At 60.9% G+C, this 19330-nt stretch overlaps 1 protein-coding gene and 1 long non-coding RNA gene across 12 annotated transcripts; one reads left to right on the forward strand and one right to left on the reverse strand.

Moving 5' to 3' along the window:
• Positions 1-3160: 3160 nt before the first annotated feature.
• LOC147575149 (uncharacterized) lies at positions 3161-8176 on the reverse strand. The gene is made up of 2 exons (XR_015243197.1): positions 6757-8176; positions 3161-3476 (listed from the first exon to the last, which is right to left on the reverse strand). It is a non-coding gene; the product is annotated as an uncharacterized LOC147575149 (long non-coding RNA).
• A 53-nt stretch (positions 8177-8229) lies between these two features.
• On the forward strand, positions 8230-15878 carry PPP1R26 (protein phosphatase 1 regulatory subunit 26). 11 transcript variants are annotated; one of them, XM_086684461.1, is made up of 3 exons: positions 9230-9726; positions 9813-9896; positions 10432-15878. In XM_086684461.1, exon 3 carries the CDS (start codon positions 11726-11728, stop codon positions 15215-15217), a length of 3492 nt encoding a protein of 1163 aa, XP_086540587.1. In that variant the 5' UTR covers positions 9230-9726; positions 9813-9896; positions 10432-11725; the 3' UTR covers positions 15218-15878. The 11 variants fall into 11 exon arrangements, with proteins under 11 accessions (XP_086540594.1, XP_086540596.1, XP_086540595.1 ...); XM_086684465.1 differs by lacking the exon at positions 9230-9726 and having other exon boundaries at positions 9771-9896; positions 10432-10568; positions 11220-15878; XM_086684468.1 differs by lacking the exons at positions 9230-9726; positions 9813-9896 and adding an exon at positions 8230-8362 and having other exon boundaries at positions 11220-15878.
• Positions 15879-19330: the final 3452 nt, after the last annotated feature.

The raw sequence follows: 19330 nt of genomic DNA on the forward strand, positions 1-19330 counted from the left end.
CGCCCCAGCCTGAGGACACAGGGCTCGTGTGCCCCCACCGGGACCACTTTGGGAAACAGCTGGGCAGTGTCTTCTAAAGCTAACATACCGTATACAATCCCGCCCCAGGCGTGCACGGCTTACAACAGCCCAGACGGAAAACAGCCCGTCTACCGGCAGCCGAGCCGGTTATAAAAACAGTGGCATTTCCATGCGCTGGAAAAGACACAGCACAGAAAAGAACCCACTTGTGACACGCGCAACGTGGGTGGGTCCCCAAAACATCACACCAAGTGAAAGGAGCCAGGAGTAAGAGAATAGCACCGTGAGATCCTATTTACACGACCTTCTAGAACCTGCAGAACGACAGAAGGCGGTCGGCGGCTGTCTCTAAGAAAGTACCCACCGGTTTTCAGCATCGCGCGTTCCCACGGGCGGCAGCTGAGGGTCGCAGCGGCTCCTAGTCTCTGCCGGCCCGTGTCACCCCTGTCCTCGAGCGTAGCTAACCCCGGCTGTACAGAGCAGTGTCGCCCTGAGGTTCACGGGGATCTTTTTTTACAAATCTGCATCTAATTGTGGCCCTCCTTCATCAACACTCTCCAAAATCCTTCTGGCCAACTCGGGGACAATTTGAATAACGACAGCAAAAGTGACAGTAACTCAGTATGACGCATAAAATAGGAGTCACGAGTCCAGGGGCGCCTGGGGGGCTCCGTCGGTGGAGCGACGGACTTCGGCTCAGGTCACGATCTCGCGGTCCGTGAGTTCAAGCCCCGCGTCGGGCTCTGTGCTGATGGCTCGGAGCCTGGGGCCTGTTTCAGATTCTGTGTCTCCCTCTCTCTCTCTGCCCCTCCCCCGTTCATGCTCTGTCTCTCTCTGTCCCAAAAATAAGTAGACATTAAAAAAAAAAAAAGAGTCACGAGTCCCTACTTGCAGAGTCACGTCGAAGGGAAAGACTTCCTCCTGCAGAACGAAAAGTGGTAAAGACAGACGACGGGATAGACAACCGCCGTCTGACCAACGTCACTGTCTAGTTTCTTCCTGGCGAGAGTCATCAACGGATGCCAACACCGGTGGGCAAACTTACGATAAGAAGCAGGATGTTGACGTCGTCCCGAAGCACAGCGTCTCCCGCTCCCTGAGACTTGCTCGCGGAGAAACGGAAAACTACGATTCGCGCCTGACGCCTCCCTGCCCAAGCAGTCGGCAGGGACTGGACAGATCGACACCTGTGTCTGCTACGGTGCATGCCCACTTCTGTGATGCTTCTGATCGCAAGGACGCGCCCGAAAGAGGAAACAATCCAGGGCTTGCCGGGAAATGACCTCTTCAGAACCGTCAAGGTCACAAAGACAGAAAGCAAGAAAGGAACGGAACCAAAGTGAGCCGGAGAGGCGTGCAGTTAAGGCAACAAGTGGCCTCAGGGCGTCCGGGGCCATAAGAGCCTCTCCTTGGACATCGCGGTGACAGCGGCTGTGGGGCCATGGTGAATTAGCCTTCCTTGTGCAGTGAGCAACCTACATACCTGTACGTGGCCACCCTGCCCAGTTCAGCAGCCCAGGAAGGGAGAGGAACTCTGATCCTGCCCTTCTACCGCTGGAAGCTCGTCGGCAGCTTCTCACTGCATTCCGATGTGCCTGGATATGCCCGGCTCCGAGCTTCCCCAGCCTTAGCCACGCTGTATTGGCCAATGTCACCTCACCGATTCCCCATCCGTGGGGCTCTTGCAGAGCAGGGCTGGACTCTTACTTTTGCTGCATTGCCAGGCTGCGGCACCCGGGAGGCACCAAGCAACGCTTCCTGAGTCCATTCTCACTTTCTGCTAGTAACTGCTGGGTTCCCAGGGACAGCCTCCACTCGATGGGGCATCAGGGAATCACGCACACAGACGAGTGCCATCCGTGCCGGGAAGGAAGGTGCCGGGCTGCAGGGAAGCCTTCGCCCAGGACAAACCACTGAACTGAGGAGACACTGGAGCCATGTCTCTGCTCCTTAGGGAGTGCCTGGTGCCGCCTCAGGGCTCCCTGCCACCACCCCCCCCACACACACACACACCCAGCGCTTTGTGCACAGGCCAGGGAAGTCATGGGGATCCCGCCCAGCCGTTTCTGAGACCCCACGTCCACGGGCCAGCACCCAAGCCCCCCATTCCCCCTGGCCCCTGGCCGCCACCACCCTACATTCGGGCTCTAAGACGTCCCTGAACATGACGGGCTGCTCACTTGAATGAGTTCCCTGGCTCTGCCGTGCCCAGCCCGGGGCTCCTGGGTGGAGGTGGGGAATGTCCCCTCGGAGCCCACGTGCCCCCTTCCCCGCGGCCCTGCACGGAGCGCGGAGGGGAGGGTTTTCATTCCAGATCCCAGCTGAGGGCAAAGGGGGAGCTGACACCTGCTGGGCATGTCCTTGCAGGACTCCTGACTGCTGTCCATCAACCCAGCCTCGGGGGTCACTTTGGGGGAGAGTGTAAGGCACTGGGCCGCGTGAGCTTGCCCCGGCCCGGCCCCCCAGGACACACGGGTCGAGCCTCGGGAACTTTGATTTTTTTTTTTTAATTGTTTATTTATTTCTGAGACAGAGAGAGACAGAGCATGAACAGGGGAGGGTCAGAGAGAGGGAGACACAGAATCTGAAGCAGGCTCCAGGCTCCGAGCTGTCAGCCCAGAGCCCGACGCGGGGCTCGAACTCACGGACCGTGAGATCGTGACCTGGCTGAAGTCGGACGCTTAACTGACTGAGCCACCCAGGCGCCCCCAAAATATATAAATTTTAAATCTGACATTTCCCATGCTGCCCGGACCCCCTGTGGGCCGAGCCACAGCCCGAGGGACACTCCCGGCCCGCGGTCACCCCCTGCCCAGAGGCGACCCACGAGCAGTGGCCTCTGTGCATCAGTGTAGAGACCGGGCCTCTCGCCTCCACTGGGCCAATCCCTGCTGCATTCACAGCACAGCCCCACCACCCGGCCTCGGGAGCCTGTCCCAGAACCCCCCGCACATCCTTCTCCTGTCCCGGAGCTCGTCGGGTCAGAGGCGTCGGCCTGCCGCTGGCCTTTGTCCCTTTCCCTTTGCTCAGTATGTTTTTCCTGCCCGGAAGTGGGGGGGACCCAACCTGGCCCTGAGCCCCCCGGTGCCAGCGGGCCCTCTGAGGAGAGGACAGGAGAAAACCCGCCAACACCGCCCGGTCAAGGTCTTCATCCACTTTATTTTCTGCCAAGAACCAGAGCGAGAACATCATTTTTCTCTCGAACCCAGAATTGGAAACTATCCTGCTCTGCCTTGAATGAATCGGAGGTGACGTGTCCTGGTTTCCCACTTAGAATGCACACCGGGTCCTGTGGAATAATTGCGTCCCGGGAGGCTTACCTTGTGCCCTCACTTAGGCCGTCACCGTATAAATAGGCGGTCTTAGAGTCGCGCTGGCCTCTGCGATGGTGATTAGCAAACGGGGTAAAATTCATGCCCGGACCATCCTAAGCACCTGACGCCCAAGCAATAAAACTGAAAGAAGCCACTAAAAGCCATTTCTTAGGTAAAAGACTTTTACGGTTGTTTGGAAGAAACAGAATTTCCAAAGACGGGACCAGGCGGGCTCTGGGTGGAGCGCGTACAGCCTCACCTGCGGACGTGAGCATTCACCCCCTGCGTTAAATGTCCTAAGTTCTGCACGCGTGAGAGCAAAATTGCTCACGACTTAAAGATGAAACAAGTGTGGAAGAACTTGGCAGGAATAACCCAAGCCGCCGCAGCCCAAGCGTCTGAGTCTGTCACCCGGAGGCGGACGCACCTTGACCCGCTCTGGGGGGCGCAAGGGCAGACCTCCTTCCCTCCCAGTGACCCTGCTGCTGGTCCTCGAGGCTCTTTTGCTTTGATGAGCCAAGAATAGTCTTTGTAGAGACCCGCCTGTAGGAACCGTGTGAGCCCGACCTCGGGCCAGAGTGTCAAAGTGGGGCCGATGCATTTTCCGTTTCACGCAGGGCAGGGACACAGCAGCACTCAGGCCCACCACCTGGGTCTACGCCTGCATCCCCAGGGCCTCCGGGGACTGTCAAATGTCCTTGAGTTGGGGCGGGGGGGGGGGGTGCCTCCTTCCGCATGAGTTCCTTTATGAGACCATCATTAACTCTTGAAAGGAAAACAGCTGTGAATAAAGGACCCCGGCTTCTCTACCAGCACTGACCCTGGTCTCCGGGGTCCCCAGCCATCTCCCTGGAGGTGTATGGAGACTAACAAGAAGCTTCCTAGAGATTCTCTGCTCCCTTCACAGAAGGGCAAACGGAGGACCAGGGGAGAGCGGTGACGCGCGTGGGCCCCAGGGCCTGACCAGACGCCCCGCCACCGCTGTCCCCGTTCCCACCGTGGCCCACCTACAGGAGAGCACAGCTACTGACTGTCCTTCCAGAAGCACTGGGCCAGGGCTGAGTGGAGCTGCCAGCGGCCCCTCCTCCCCTGGGGCGACAATGGGAGGGGGCCTGCTATTGCAAGAACGCTGGGGAGGCAGCCCGTGGGCTGATACTGGGGGACCCAAACCTGCACAGTCAGGAGCCTGTCTAGAGGGGTAACTCGAGTGCCCAATACCGAAGCCCACACCTCTCACGACAGGAGAGTTCTGGTAAACACAGACGTCTCTCTTCTCATTCCTCCCATGGAGACCTGACGATTTGCAAGAGGTTAAGCGTCCCAAAGTTAAGAACGTGTGTGTGCGTGCATGTTTGTGCATGTGTGTGCACGTGTGTGAGCATGCATGTATGTGCATGTGTGCATGCCTTGTGTGCATGTGTGCGTGCGTGTGCATGCCTTATGTACATGTGTGTGTGCGTGTCCGTGCCTCGTGTGCATGTGTGTGTGCATGTGCATGCCTCATGCGTGTGTGTGTGCGTGCCTCGTGTGCATGTGTGTGCATGCCTCACGTGCATGTGTGTGTGCGTGCCTTGTGTGCATGTGTGTGCGTGTGCATGCCTTGTGTGCATGTCTGTGCGTGTGCATGCCTCGTGTGCATGTGTGTGCGTGTGCATGCCTCGTGTACGTGTCTGTGCATGCCTCATGTGCATGTGTGTGCATGCCTCATGTGCATGTGTGTGCGTGTGCATGCCTTGTGTGCATGTGTGTGCATGCCTCGTGTGCATGTGTGTGCATGTGCATACCTCGTGTGCATGTCTGTGCGTGTGCATGCCTCGTGTACGTGTGTGTGTGCATGTGCATGCCTCATGTGCATGTGTGTGTGCATGCCTCATGTGCGTGTGCATGCCTCGTGTGCATGTGGGTGCATGTGCATGCCTCGTGTACATGTGTGTATGCATGACTCATGTGCATGTGTGTGCATGTCTCGTGTGCATCTGTGTGCACATGCATGTGTATGCACGTATGTGTGCCTGTGTGCATGCCTCTGTGTGTGTGCGTATGTGTGCGGATCCATGTTTCTGAAGGTCATGCCTTTGGACAGAAGTGCAGAAAGTACTTTCCCTTTCAAGAGGCCGCTTCTTCCCCAACATACGCTTCAGCCTCTCGTTTCCATAGAAGGCCTTGACTCACGCCCCCCCTCCCCATGTCGTAAACAGTTCTCTTATTTTGAAATGTAGCTATTAAACTGGTGAACCCCTAGGAAATCTTACCCTGGTAAGAGCTACCCTAGGCCTCATCCCAAAGGCAGAACCCAGTCAGGAAGTGATAGATTTGGCTGCACACACATTTAAAAATCTATGCATCACAAACAAAAAGTGAATTCCAAAGGTAAAAAGACAAACTGAAAAACCGATGTGATGCACACTAGCACAGGGTAGACACGGGCTGAAACCCTTATTGTAAAAGAGCTCTAGAAGAAGAAAGAGACACACAGCCCAAACAAAACAAAAATGTGCAAGAGCACACACAGGCAACATTCTACACGGCCAATAACAGCGTCAAAAGATGCTCAGCGTCGCCAGCAAAGAAATCAAAATGAAAGCAACAAAAGACCTGTTCCCCAAGCCTGCCCGAGAGGAAACGGAATGGGCAGGGTGGCCAGCGGCCAGCAGGACAGAGGGCCCTGCCCCCCCCCCCCCATGGCGGACACGGCATCGCTGATGCCTCTGGAACGCATCCGGCCAAGATGCGAGGTAGTCTTTGTCCCAGCCCAGAGGCGTCTGTTCTAGGAAACCACCCCGAGTAGATACTCAGGCCACTTCCTACACAGCAGCCCCCCCCAGCTCAGCTACCCCGCGGTCGCCAGGGTCCAGGAGCAGATGACCCTCCTTCTGATGGGTCCTCAGGTCACCAGCAGCCTCCCGCTGCACCACATGCCTGGGCCACTCGCCTCCTTCATCCAACCCTCTGACATCACAAGAAGGGTGAGCACAGGGCAGGAAGATACTTTGACGGACACCACAGCCCCGTGACTTCACTCCAGGATATTGCTACCACGGCTCTAGCTTATTATTAGTTATTATTGTTACTCTCTTTTTGCGCCTAGTTCTTAAGCTAAATTGGTCACAGGTATGTTCGTATAAGAGAAAACACAGTCTGTGTAGGGATCAGTACCACCCCTGGTTTCAGGCATCCACCGGGTCTCTGAACGGACTCCCCACGGATAAGGGGTGGGGGACCATTCTGTCACCAAAGATGTTCATCACGGCACATATTTAAAAACCGTGAAGAGGGGCGCCTGGGTGGCTCAGTCGGGGGAGCATGTGTCTCTCGATCAAGGGGTCGTGGGTTCGAGCCCCATGTCAGGTGTAGACATTACTAAAAAAATAAACTTAGAAAAGAAAAAGTGTGACTTAATAATGTATATTTAAGTCTATACCTTCAAATTTAAAATACACATTCTTGGGGTGCCTGGGTGACTCGGTTGAGCATCCGACTTCGGCTCAGGTCATGATCTCACAGTTCGTGAGCTGGAGCCCCGCGTCGGGCTCTGTGCTGACAGCTCGGAGCTTGGAGCGTGCTTCCGATTCCGTGTCTCCTTCTCTCTCTGCCCCTCTCCCGCTCATGCTCTGTCTCTGTCTCTCAGAAATGAATAAACGTTAAAAACTTTTAAAAAAAAGAAAAAGAAAAAAGTTTATTAAAACAACTCACCAAAACATTAAACAATGTTTTAATGGGTTTCTTGACACTTGGTCCCCGAATTCCCCAGACTGGAAAGACTAGAAATGCCCCCCCCCCTTCCCGTCAACCCCCTGGAACTTACTAGACAGAAAACGATCCCCAGTTCACCCCAGAGGCAAGGAGTGCCCCAGGGAGGACCTGCACACAGATGGTAACTGTGTCTTCCTTCCCTTCCTGGGGCTCCACCCGCCCCCCTCCCCGGCCTCACCTGAGCAGCACCTGGAACACCAATGGCCTTGAGCAAGGACTCAAACATCAGCCCAAACCGCAGGGGTACAAGGTCCCATGGCCCGTGCAGAATGCAGAAACAGAACTTGACTTAACTGTGGGGCTCTTGGGGCTGGCTCCCCTCCCCTCCCCCAACAGGCCACCAGGGACACCTTTTACCCCGTGTGTGTGTGTGTGTGTGTGTGTGTGTGTGTGTGTGTGTGTGAGCACGCGCAGGAGGAACGGGGCTGCTGGTGTCCACTCCACCCCCCACCCCACCCCACAGAACCCCAACCCGGGAGGCCAGGCCCAGGGCCCAAACTCCCAGGCGCCCAGACCTGAGTGACTGAGCCACGCGTGCCTGGTGGACTCCTGTCTGCCTCTCCTCGGCCTCCTGGGGCTCCTGATCTGTTAGCTGGGGGGTAGGAGTAAGCGCGCACTGCACTGCGAGGAGGCCACGGCCCAAACTAAAGGCACAGGCAGCTGGCGGCCTGGGCAGCTTTCCCGGAGAGGAAGCCGGCCCTGGGGCCGGGGGGCCGGACGTCGGGCTCAACCGTCGCGCGCGGGAAGACGACGAGGACCGCGCCGCGGACCGGGCGCCAGGGACACGATGGACGCTCGTGGAGGAACTTCCAGCAACGCTGCAGCCGGTCACCACGGCACCGACGTCAGGACGGAGAAGCCAGCGAGCGCCGGCCTCCGGCCCGCCCCTTCGGCTGCCAACCTTCCAGCGTTTACGGAGCGCGCGCCCCCCGCGCCGGCACCCCGGGGACAGGGCGGCCCCCAGCGCCGGCCCCGCCTCCGGCAGGGCGGGCGTGGGGGGGGGGGGGTCACACGTCAGCCACCCCGAATTCCCCGGCGCGGGGGGCGCCCCGGGCCGGAGCGAGCCTGGGCGCGCGGGGCGGGGCGCGGGCGGCGCGGCCGGACGCCGGGCGGGGGGGCGCGGGAGTGGGGGTGGGGGCGCCCCGCAGCCGGCCGGCAGGTGGGCGCGCGCTAGCGGGCGGGGGTCCGGCGGGCCGCGCGCCTCCCCCGGAACTCGGCCGTGCCATTCCCATGATGCCCAGCCACCGGGCACGGCTTCCGGAGCGCGGCCGCCGGTAGGTCCGGGGAGGGGGCGCTGCCGCCGCCCGCGCCCGCCCCGCCCCGCCCCGCCCCCGGCGCGCCCGCCCCCCGGCCCCGCGCGGGCACGCCGCCTCCCCCGCCCTGCCCTCCAGTCCCCTCCCCTCCCCTTCCCTCCCCTCCCCTCTCCTCCCTCGCTCCCCGGGGCGCGCGCGCGCGGGCGCGCGGGCGGCGGGCCGGGGGGTGGTGAGGCCGGGGCGGGGCGAGCGCGGCCGGGCCGGGGGGTTGGGGGGGGGTGGGGAGGGGGGTCGGACGCCGGGCTGCCGCCTGGCCTGGGTCGGAGAGCGCGTCCCCGAGGCGGCCGGGCGGCCCTCGGAGCCGGCGGCGCGCGGCGGGCGGGCCCAGGTGCGCGCAGGTGAGGCCCCGCGGCGGGCGCTTCCGGCCTGGCTCCCCGCCCCGAGCACGGCCGCGGGCCCGGCCCTCGGGCGGAAAGGCGACCCCGCCCCGCGCCCCGCGCCCGGCCGCGGCTTCCGGGAGGGTCGCGGGGCCTCGGCGGGGCCTCGGGCCGCCAGCGCATCCCCGGCGCAGACCTGGGCGGAGGCCGGCCCCGCCCCGCGGGAGGTGCCCGCGCTCCCCTGGCCGAGCGCCCCGGGGCCGGGCCCGCTGGGAGGGTCTCGGGGCCGCTGCGCCCCGGGACACAGGCGGTGGCCCGGCGGCTTCGCGGGAGAAGAGGTCGTGGCGACCCTGTGGACCCTCCTCTCCTGGCAGGCCCACGCCCACTTGCCCCCCCCCCAGGCCCTCCTTCTGGGCCTGGTACCCTGACCCTCACCTTCCTCCCCCACGAGGGGAAGCTGGCCACCTGAGCGCAAAGGACAGGAGCTGAACCACCTTTCGGTGAGCCGAGAAATGTGCTTGGGGGCATTTGGTGCAGGGAGCCAGACTGTTCAGGGGATAAGCCAGGTTCTGTTCTCCGCGCCCCCACTGGGGTCTGGCATCCACACTGAGATGCCCGGGTGCCCCCCCCCCCAAACGCGCTTCCAGCTTTGGCACCGCGTGGCTTTGGGGTGCAGGGCTGGGTGGCCCCACTGGCCACCCTCCAGGCCTGGTTTGGGGCTCTCGGGGTACAGGGTGGCTATTTGACAAAGCTTCGGCTCACAGTTCTCTCCAAGTATAGTTTCGGGGAGTTTTTCTGAATGATTCATCTTATGTAGTTGATTGTTTTAAATACGCAAGCTGTCGCTGGAGATTCCCTGTGAGTTTTTTCCCTCATTCTCGCACTAGGTGATTTGACAGTTCAGAAACCTCCTCACTGGGAGTCTGAGCTCTCTACAGCCATGCAACCACGGGAACGCGGTGAACACGGGGAGACCAGTGTCTGTCCTTCCCCCGGCTATGCTACGTGGTATGGAAATCACTGCAGCCCAGTGCCTTTGGGTGCGTCGCTGCGCCCGCTTTTAAAAATTTAAGTAGTTAACATTCTTGATATAGACTCTTCACGGCCCGAGGCTGACGCGAACATCTCATGATCTCTCGTCATTTTGCTGAGGCAGCTGGAATAACCCCCACTGCAAGGTGGGCACAGGCCCCCCTAGCCAGTGAAAGAGCCCTCTCCCCACCCTGTCGTCCCCACTGGTCTGTGACCCCGGGAGCCTTCCGGGAGGGTGATGTTACGAGAGAGATTTGGGGCCGCCGTGGGATGCCAGGGTCTGAGAACTGGCAGATAGGTTCACATACTTCCTCTGGTACCAGATCTGTAGCCCAGGACAGTTGCGAATTAGCTGTGATTAACTGTCTTTGGTCTCAGGGTTAAGTTTTTCCAAAATTCAATTTCAAGCCCTTAAATTAATGCTCTTTCTAAAAAAAAAAAAAAAAAAAAAAAAAAAATCTGTACTAGCTGAAGTTTCGGCATCTGAATTAGACGTTTCTGATTTTCTTTACCCTGTGGCAGTCAAAAGTCTATTTTAAAAGTCGGTAAAGGAACGGGAAGGGGGGGAGGGGGGGAAGACCTAATCCCTGAAATGCTTTACAAACATCGGCTCCTGTGTTATCCCACCGAACCTGGCCTTGAGAATTTCAAGTGATTGCAATAAATGCTTTTACGTTATAGCTTCACTCTGGGGACACACGAATCCGTGATCGTGAACGGCTTGCTTCCGAAGCTCTTGTGCCCTCTGGTTAAGTTGCACCTGTTTGGGCAAGTCTGTGCCTAGGTTGCCGGCCACGCTTTTCTTGGAAAGGACTGTGGTGTGTAAATACAAGATGATGTGCTCGTCGGGACGGAGGCTCCTGGTAGAGAAGGGTCCATGTTAAAAGCAAAGCAGATACACAGGCCGGTTCCGGTCTGTCCACTGGGGTTCAAAGGGGGTGACAGCCGTGCCCAGCACTATCCTGGGGCGGAACTCAGTTTCCCTGCTGCTGTAAATGCTGCAAAGCTGTCTTGCATCACAGATGTTTTGCATTCTAATTTGGGGGGGGGGGTCAGAAATCAGGGATCAGAAAAACAGGTTAGGAATGACCAGTAAGGTGACGTGTCTTGTATTTTCTAAGCGACTCTCTACGGTGCCCGTCACATCCCCCTCTGCAGCGGTCCCTGACCTTTAGCGGAAGGGCGCTTTGCAGACAGGTCCTCAGAACCGTTCCCAGGACCAGCCCAGCGGTTCCGCTGACACAGCCACCCTCGGTCCGAGATGCGGGAACCGGAGTAACCACGCAGGATGAGAAAGGGCGCGTGACAGCGTGTGGGACTGCTTCTCTGCCGATTAGCAGAGAATGATTTCAGCCCATGAGGCTGCCTGGCAGTTTTTAAACAAAAAGGTTGTAGGCTCTGTGGCTCTCTAAAGACTGTCTGGGGAATTCGTTTTTTCATTGCTCACGGCACATAACTTTTTATTTCAGGGGCTTGTTTTCCACATCGAGAAGGAAACTATCCGCGAAGTCACCCTGAGCTTACACTCACACAGTCATTCTTTTTAACCTGCGGAGACGCATACGCACACCTGATCCCGTCGGCACCTGTTGACAGCCTTTTGCGGCAAATAACACCTCGCTTCCCGCGCAGAGAAGACGGAAGGCCGAAGCAGGAACGCGGGACGGGGAAGAGACGCTTGCGGGGGGCCTTGGTGTGAGCCCGGTGCCCATGGCTCGGGGGCGGGTCCTTCCTCGCCTCCCCCTGCAGCTGTGCGGACCGAGGCCCGGGAAGCATGAGTGACCTCCCCCCCGCGCCCCCGGCTCACCCGGCACCGGATTCTGAGCCGCCTCTCTGGACTCCAGCCTGGCGTGCCGTTTCTCCGTGGCCGCGTGCGCCAGCAGAGTTGCGGTGACCCCCCTCTTTCCTCCCAGGATGTGAAACGGGCAGAGAAATAAAGAGTCGCCTTTCCGCACGTCCCTCCCCGCCTGCTAGAATGTTTCTCATGAACGCCCCTCCTGTGGTTGCTCTCCAGTCGAAATGGGAGGCCTTTGGCACGCCCGGGGGCTTTAGGTTTCCCGGGGGCTTCGCAGAGCCGCACGAGGGCGTCGCGAGGGCTTCGGTGAGTGCCCGAGTGCAGATGGTCATTAGCACGCTGCAGAGCCACGAGGCCGCTCTGGGCATGAGCAATGAGCTTGCCCTGCAGAGAAGCCAGAGGGCAGAGAGAGGCCGGGACGCCAGGCTGGCCGCCAACCCTGCGTTTGCCGCCTGTGGGCTTGCTGCCGATTTTGCCCCCTCCAGGGAGGAGGAAGCTGCAGCCTTTGGCCCCCTGGTGCTGGATTCGGACAGCGACGATTCCGTGGACCGGGACATCGAAGAAGCCATCCAGGAGTACCTGAAGGCCAAGGGCGGGGCTGCCCAGCCGTCCGGGGCCGCGGATGGGGGGAGGCGGTGCAGACCAGAGGTTCCCCGGAGTAGCGCCCCGACGGCCCCGTGTCCCCCGAAGCTGGCACCCAGCTCAGGGGGCGCCCCTGGCAGCCGCGTGCGAGCCGGCCGGGACCAGGGCTCCGCCTCCCCGGCGAGCGTTAGCAGCGATGACTCCTTCGAGCAGAGCATCCAGGCAGAGATAGAGCAGTTTCTGAACGAGAAGAGACAACACGAGACCCCAAGAGGTGACGTTTCCGTGGACACGAAACCAGACCCCGGCGATAATCCGGCCAGACCGGCGTTTAGGTCCAGCAAAGAGCTGGCGGTCAGGGCACACCATGCACCGGGTGTGACCGGAGCCTGCAGGGAGTTTGTCTTCCGGAAACCCCCCAGGCTGTCGAGGGTGAGCACGCGGCCCCGAGGCCTCAGGTCTAAGGCGGATGTGGAGCCTGCAGAAGCGGCCCAGAATAAAGGTACCATCAGGAGGAGCACGGGCCCCGGAAGGAGGGCGAAGCGACCCAAGAGCACGGCCCCGGTGCCCGAGGCGTCCGGCTCCAGCAGTGACGATGGCATCGAGGAGGCCATCCAGCTGTACCAGCTGGAGAAAAGGAAGGAGGCGAGCGGAGACCCGCCGCAGAGAGCACCCTTCGCGGAGGGGAGGGGGCCCGACCCTCCCCCACGCGGCACAAGCCACTCCACAAAAAGTGCCTTGCCCGAAACCCACAGGAAAACACCAAGCAGGAAGAAGCCGGTGGCCCCGAAGGCCGTGGACCTCCGCCCAGGTGGCCCTGCCCCTGACCCCCCCTCCAGGCCCCCCAGGGAACCCAGAGCTGCCGAAGACGAGCTTGCCAAACGGCCGCCGTGCGGGGCAGAAACATCCGCCGAGCTGATGTGCGCGGAAGCGATCCTGGACATTTCCAAAACGATCCTGCCAGCCCCCGTGGGGGGCAGCGAGAGCCCCCCGCCTGCCAGCCCTCTCTCCTACCCCCTAGCCCTGCCTGCCCGCTCCGACGGGGACAGCAGCTCCGTGGACAGCAGTGACAGCATCGAGCAAGAGATCCGGACGTTCCTGGCTCTGAAGGCTCAGTCGGGGGGTTGGCTGGCCACAACGGAGAGCCGCCCACAGTCCACACAGAGCCCACCGCCGTCGCCTGGCCCCGGGGTCCCTGTCTCCAAGACGCCGGGCCCGTCGCTGAGCTGCAGCAGGAAACGCAGGGGAGGCAGCAACGCTGTGCGGCCGTCCACACCCAAGAAAACCAGAGAGATGGTGCAGGAGGGGGCCCAGGCCGCAGACCACGGCCCCGGGAACGTGCAGCCCGGCCGGGCCCCCAGGACGGAGGGCGAGACCAGGGGCCAGCCCCTCTCCTGCAGGCCGCTGGAGCTGGGCGAGCAGCACAGTGGCCCGGACCCGAGGGGCGGTGTGTGGCCCGGCCACGGGAAGGCGGCCGCGGGGAGGAGCACCGGGGGGAAGGGGAGCTCGGAGGACAAGAGCAGCTCACTGGACAGCGACGAGGACCTGGACACCGCCATCAAGGACCTGCTTCGGTCCAGGCGCAGGCTCAGGAGGAGGTGGAAGGACCCCAGGGCCGCGTGCAAGAGGAAGGTCCGGTTCAGCACCACCGAGACCCAGTGCGTGGATAAACTCGGGGGCTGCCAGGACTGGAAAGACAGGAGCCCCCCTCTGCTGAAGAGTTGCCTCTCCAAACCCAAAAAAGACAGCAGAGAGAATCAGGTGAAGACAACTTTGAGCGTCTCCTGCAGGGAGACGGAGAGAACGCGGGCCGACAGCACGGGGGCCGCGGACGCGCCCCCGGTCCTCCAGTCAAGGAGAAAAGCGCCCGAAGGGAACTCGTTCTGCGGGGACGCAGAAGCCTGTGAACTTCAAGGTGCAGGCCCCAGCCCCGGGCCCCCGCCCGATGACAGCAGCTCCGTGGACAGCGATGACAGCATCGAGCTGGAGATTAGAAGGTTTTTGGCGGAAAAGGCCAAGGAGTCTGGGAGCGGTTCAGAGGCCCTAGGAGGGGGCCCCGCCGCCCCGGGCACACGGAGCATGCCCAGGCCCGAGCTGCCGTGCCAGAAGGTGTCCACTCCCGCCCCGGCCCTTCAGCCCGGTGTGTGCACACAGAGCCAGCGGGGCAGGGGTGGCCCTGGGGGCACGGGGAGGGCCTTCCTTCCAGGCGGGAGGAGCGGCCCCCTGGCGGAGCAGGCCTGCCTCCCTGCGGCCCTGGCCAGGCGCACCGGCACGGCCGGGGCCCTGTCCGCCAGAGGGTCGGCTGCCGGTCGGAGACTCGTTTGCACTCACAGAGATCAGAGCCCGCGAGGGGCCGGGGGTGCCAGAGAGCGTGCTCTTGGCCCGCCGCCCGCTCACGTCGAAGCTGGCGTCCGGACGGAAAGCCCCGGTGCGGCCTTTGCTGTGACCACACGGGGCCGGAGCCCGCGGACTCGCAAGCCGGGAGCAGATGGCCTGGGGGGCCCCCAGACCGGCCTCGCCCTCCCGTGGGCCGACTTCGCCCACCAGAGTCGGCTGCAGAGCGCGTGGGCGCTGAGCCCAGAGGGCAGAGAGGCCGTGTGGAGAGGGGGCCTTGGGGGCCAGAGAGACCAGGGGCCGGAGGACCAGGACCCCAAGAAAGGCCTGCCCTTCGCGGGCTTCTCCTCACTGCTGTCCACACAGTTATTCCACTTCGGGAAGAGTGTCTCCTGGGGGGGGAAGCAGGCGGGAGTCTTTAGCCCACCCCTGAGTCTGCCCCTGCAGGGCCCGTCCTTCTCGGCCTTCAGAGACACGCCGGCTGGCCGCAGCCCCGTGTCCGGAGGCTCGCACCTGCTCACGAAGAAGGAAGGCGGACGCTGGCCCAGCCGGAAGTCACAGGCTGCGTGCACCCTGCACGCCAGGAGGAACTCGGGCTCTGAGGACGATGGTTTGGACCTGAGGTACAGGCGGAGGGCCGTCGGTGGAGAGGACAAGGCCCGGGAGGCCGTGGGCAGTGACTCGAGCGAGCTCAGCGACACGTCCGTGGAGGAGGGCGGCGGCCCGGCGGCCGAGGGCAAAGCCCTCCAGCCCTGAGGACGCGTGCTGGCTCTGTGTCCTTGTGGGAAGCGCGTCTGTGTGCGTCCGCTGCTCGCGAGCCTGGGCCCGGAACGGGAAGGCCCCCTGCGCAGCCCCGTAGACGGGTAGGCCCGCCGGGAGCGGTGGTGTTATTTAACAGATGTGTCCTGGAAAATAGCGTTTTTGTAGCCTTTTTGTAAATTATTTAAAGTGCTGTAAAAAGTATTTTTGGAAAATGCTGTTATTTGGTTTTGTAGGGCATTCCTAACTGCCGCTTTCTGTGGTCTGCGTGCGAGGCTTAGATTAGCGGCCACTTGGCTTGGCCGTCACAGCCAGGGCTCAGGTGACCCTGACCGCCAGTGTAGCCGCCGGAAGGGTCTGGCCGTGCCTGGGAAGGCAGCAATGGACGCCCGCCCTGAGCATCCCAGAAGCGCCTCCGGAGGCCTCCATCAGGAAGCTACTGGACAGCTCTTGTGACCTGAAGGCCGCCGGTCCCGCGAGGCCAGGGCGAGTCCTCTGAGCGCTGCGGTCGCCGCCTCCGCGGGAGAACATTTCAAAGCACAACGGCCAGCGGGCGGACGGACCGGCACCCGAGCCTGTGTTGTTTAACGTCCAGCCCCGTTCAATTCCTGTGTGATTCTAACAGCCCAATAAAGCCCTTTTCGTATGGGAGCCACTATTCCTCGTCGTCGTCAGTCACGGTCTAGGAAGGTGACGTCACTTGAGAGTGCCCTCCTCCCCGTCGGCACTCGGGAACACACGAGGCCGGGGCCGCTTTCCTTGTTGTGGTGCCCAGACGTCTGGAGAGCCCAGGATGAGGCCCAGCACCCTCCAGGGACCGGGGCCTCGCCAGGCGTGCCCACACACTCACTCACACTCACACACACTCACGCACTCAGCAGGTGCGCCAGGCGGCTTCCCCAGGGCCCGCCTCCCCGAGGCACGATGGGCCGTTGCCTGCGCTGTTGCGAGGGGGGGTGGGCAGGGCCCCCGGCCTCGCGGTGGGTCTGAGCTGCGCCACAAGCCACAGCGCCTTGCGGAGGCGGGGAGAGTGTGGCTTTCCGTGCCTTCTGCTCAGAGGCTGCCGGGGAGACAGGAGGGGCTGCTGTCGCGTGGGGTGGACGCTCAGCGGTCACGACGTTGATTGTCTGCGGCCCTGAGTTTTACGACTCACTGTTGCATTCAGCTGACGGACCTGGACAAGGTTTGCTTTGCAGCTGAGTTTAGTATTCAGACGTGCAAGTGAATTTTCTACAGGCTGTGTTCACCCTGGGGTTTAGCAACGGCCCCTTCTGCACCCATAGGCCAGGGAGCACCCGTGGGCCCTCAGCCTGCAGCCCGCCCTCCGGCCCGCCCGACACCTGCAGGGGTCCGTCCGCCAGCCCCGTGGCCGGCTCTTAACTTGCTTTGGTGCCCCCCCCCGGAGAAACAGTTCGTGTGATCCATGCTTTACATTTAATTTTGAAGAAGTGCTTTTAACACTTGGAAACGAAAATCAGCTTGTTTTGTATATAGGAACTGGGTTTTTTTTTAATGCAAATGAGCCCAGCCCTGCTTGTAAATCTGCTTCAGCAGCTCATCTTACCCAGAGTGGCCTTTGTGGGACGGGATGGTGACTAGAGGACCCTCCTGTGCACTTAGCTCTGAGTACCCCCTGCCCCTGCTGCTTGCTCACTGTCTCCTCCAGGCCCAGCACCCTTCACGCATGCCTCCTTCCTGCCCCCGGGTTCCCGCGGCCTCTGCGACACTGACCCCCATTCTGCGTGGGGCACCGCTGTTCACACACGCCTTGTTCTCACACACACCAGGCACAAGCCTGCTTGGGCTGGTCCCTCCCAGGGACCCCGTGCCCTAGGTCAACTCTGGCGCACGCTGGGGCCCAGGCCAGAGGTTCCCCCCGCACCATCTCTAGGGAGGGGGCCGTGGTGCGGTGAGTGTGCGGGACCTGACGCCACAGCCGTGAGTAGCAGTGTCCGGGGAGCTGCCGCATGGGGTGCCGAATGTGCACCCACCTCTGCGGGCAGGGGGACCGTGTGTTCCCAAATCAAGCCTCGCTTCCGGGGGAAGGAGGGGTCTGTGCGCCTGGGGCCAAAGGTTCATTCGTTTAATGCAAAGAAGGAGAGAAGCCTAATGGGCACAGTGGGAAGAAAGGTAGGGAGGGGAGGGAGGGAGGGTCCCGGGGGTTCAGACGTGAGGTCCATCTGGAGAGGGAGGGTCTCCTACAGCCAAGGCTCACTCCCTCCTTTTATGGCTCAACATCTGAATTCTCGGCAGGTTTCTGGAGCTGACACACACTCGCCTCGGGAAATCGGGCCCTAAGTTTAAGTTCTAGCGCCTTCTCTGCTCATATAAAAAGATGAAAAGTATTGCCCCCTTGCTCCCCGCCCCTGCCGCCCTCCGAACTAATTTCAGGGCCTGTTTAAGGGACCCACCATCCACTCTGCGAGCCACCACCGGGTTCGCTCCAGGCAAGGCGGACCGGGAGTGGGAAATAGTCTGTTATTTGGAGAGTCTTTGGGGTTTCTGCCATTCTGTGCCCTGGACAGACGTTCCGCCCAGCGTGGACGCATTTCCTGTGTGTTTGGAACCCTGTGTTCTCACCGACTGCAACCGAGAGACAGCTACTGACGCACATGGAAATACGTGTTCAGCGTGCGAAGCCGCTGCCCTTCACCCCACCCGGCAGGCAAGCCGCGGGGGCCTAGTGACGCCCCGGTTCTCTGCGTCGCGTCTCATGGTGGAAGGAAACAGCCCGACCCGGCCAGGCCTCCTCGTGGGTCAAGACAGGCTTTCCTGACATCACAGTCAGGAAACACAGAAATGCCGTGCTGGCCTCTTCCCTAACTGTTGTGACGCGGAGTGAGGACTTTGAGAGACGTCAGGATCGCGGCCAGGGAGGGACGGGGTCCTTCCCGTGATTCGGGCACCCGGCCCGCGCGCGTCCCCGCGGCCTTCCGTGAGACCGTCCATCTGAACGCTCGGCGTCTGCCCTCAGCACATGAAGATTCCTGGTGGAAGGCGTGCCAAAAGAGAAGTTTATAGGCACCGGAGTCCCCGTGAGACTCATGTGCAGCGTCGGGGCCAGGGCTGCGGGGTCCCCTGCCGGCGGCCACGCCTCCCCAGACGCACCCAAGGCGGGCTCCGCGTCGGGCAGGCCTGGGACTCGCCCCAGGTGATGACGTCAAGGTCCTCCGAGAACCCAAGCCAGCAGACAGGGTGCGCCAGGACGAGGACGCCGGGAGCCTGAGCTGGAGACGCTCCTGCTCTTGCGGGAAGACGGGCATATATGTTCTATCAAAGTTATTTCTGGTTTCCATCTTCCCAGACGTTTATTCTACTTACAATGCACGTAGAGTGTAGCTTTACCTCACTAGCATCTCTGACAGAGCAGTTTATCGGCCGTGACGCGTCGAAGCACCCAGCACCTGTTAGGATGCCCAGGTCTGGCGATGTCAGCTCCCCTGGCACCCCCAGCCGGCCGCAGGGACGGCCTCTCCGAGCCTGGCACTCACCAGCTCCGACCAGGAGGAAAAACGGCTATTTTGCCAGCTAACTTTGCCCTTCCCCGGAGTCCCCAACCTGCTTTTCATAGCTGCCGAGGGAGGAATTCATTCTTTTCGGGGAGTTTAGAAACTTGGTTAAAAAGGCATTCTTTGTCTGGTGTTTATTTCAACAGAGCCTCAGCACAGAGGCATCCCCAGGATTTGGGTATTTTTTTTAGTGAAGGGTCGTGGAAAGTAATTTTTGGCCTGATGCCTGGAGAGCCCACTGGTTTTGCGGCTCAGAAATATAACGCACAGACCCTGGGTTCAGGCTCAGCTTCGCATCTTTTTATTAAGAATATCGACTTTCTCTGGAAACCATTTCCGTTCCAAGTGGGACATTAAGCCTGTGGCCAAAATGTCTACTTCTGTGTGTTAATAATAAAAAGGTTTTAACGAAGAAACAACCAGTCATGGCGTTTCATTCCTTCCCACTCTGACGGGACCACGCTTTTTGTAAAGGAGATAGCATCCGTGAAACGTAACCGTGGCCTCTGTCTAGAGCGAGCGCCTTCCGGATTTCCCACGATGAACGCGTCCTGCTCTCATACCTCAATCGGTCGAGGATTGCAGAGAAATCAACGTGCAC

Source organism: Puma concolor, chromosome D4, assembly GCF_028749965.1.
Source record: "Puma concolor isolate L17-30 chromosome D4, mPumCon1.1.hap2, whole genome shotgun sequence".
In the NCBI taxonomy this organism is placed as follows: domain Eukaryota; kingdom Metazoa; phylum Chordata; class Mammalia; order Carnivora; family Felidae; genus Puma; species Puma concolor.

What these genes read in the sequence shown, in the direction of transcription:
- PPP1R26 (XM_086684468.1), top strand. Translation starts at nt 11,726, where the DNA reads ATGTTTCTCATGAACGCCCCTCCTGTGGTTGCTCTCCAGTCGAAATGG.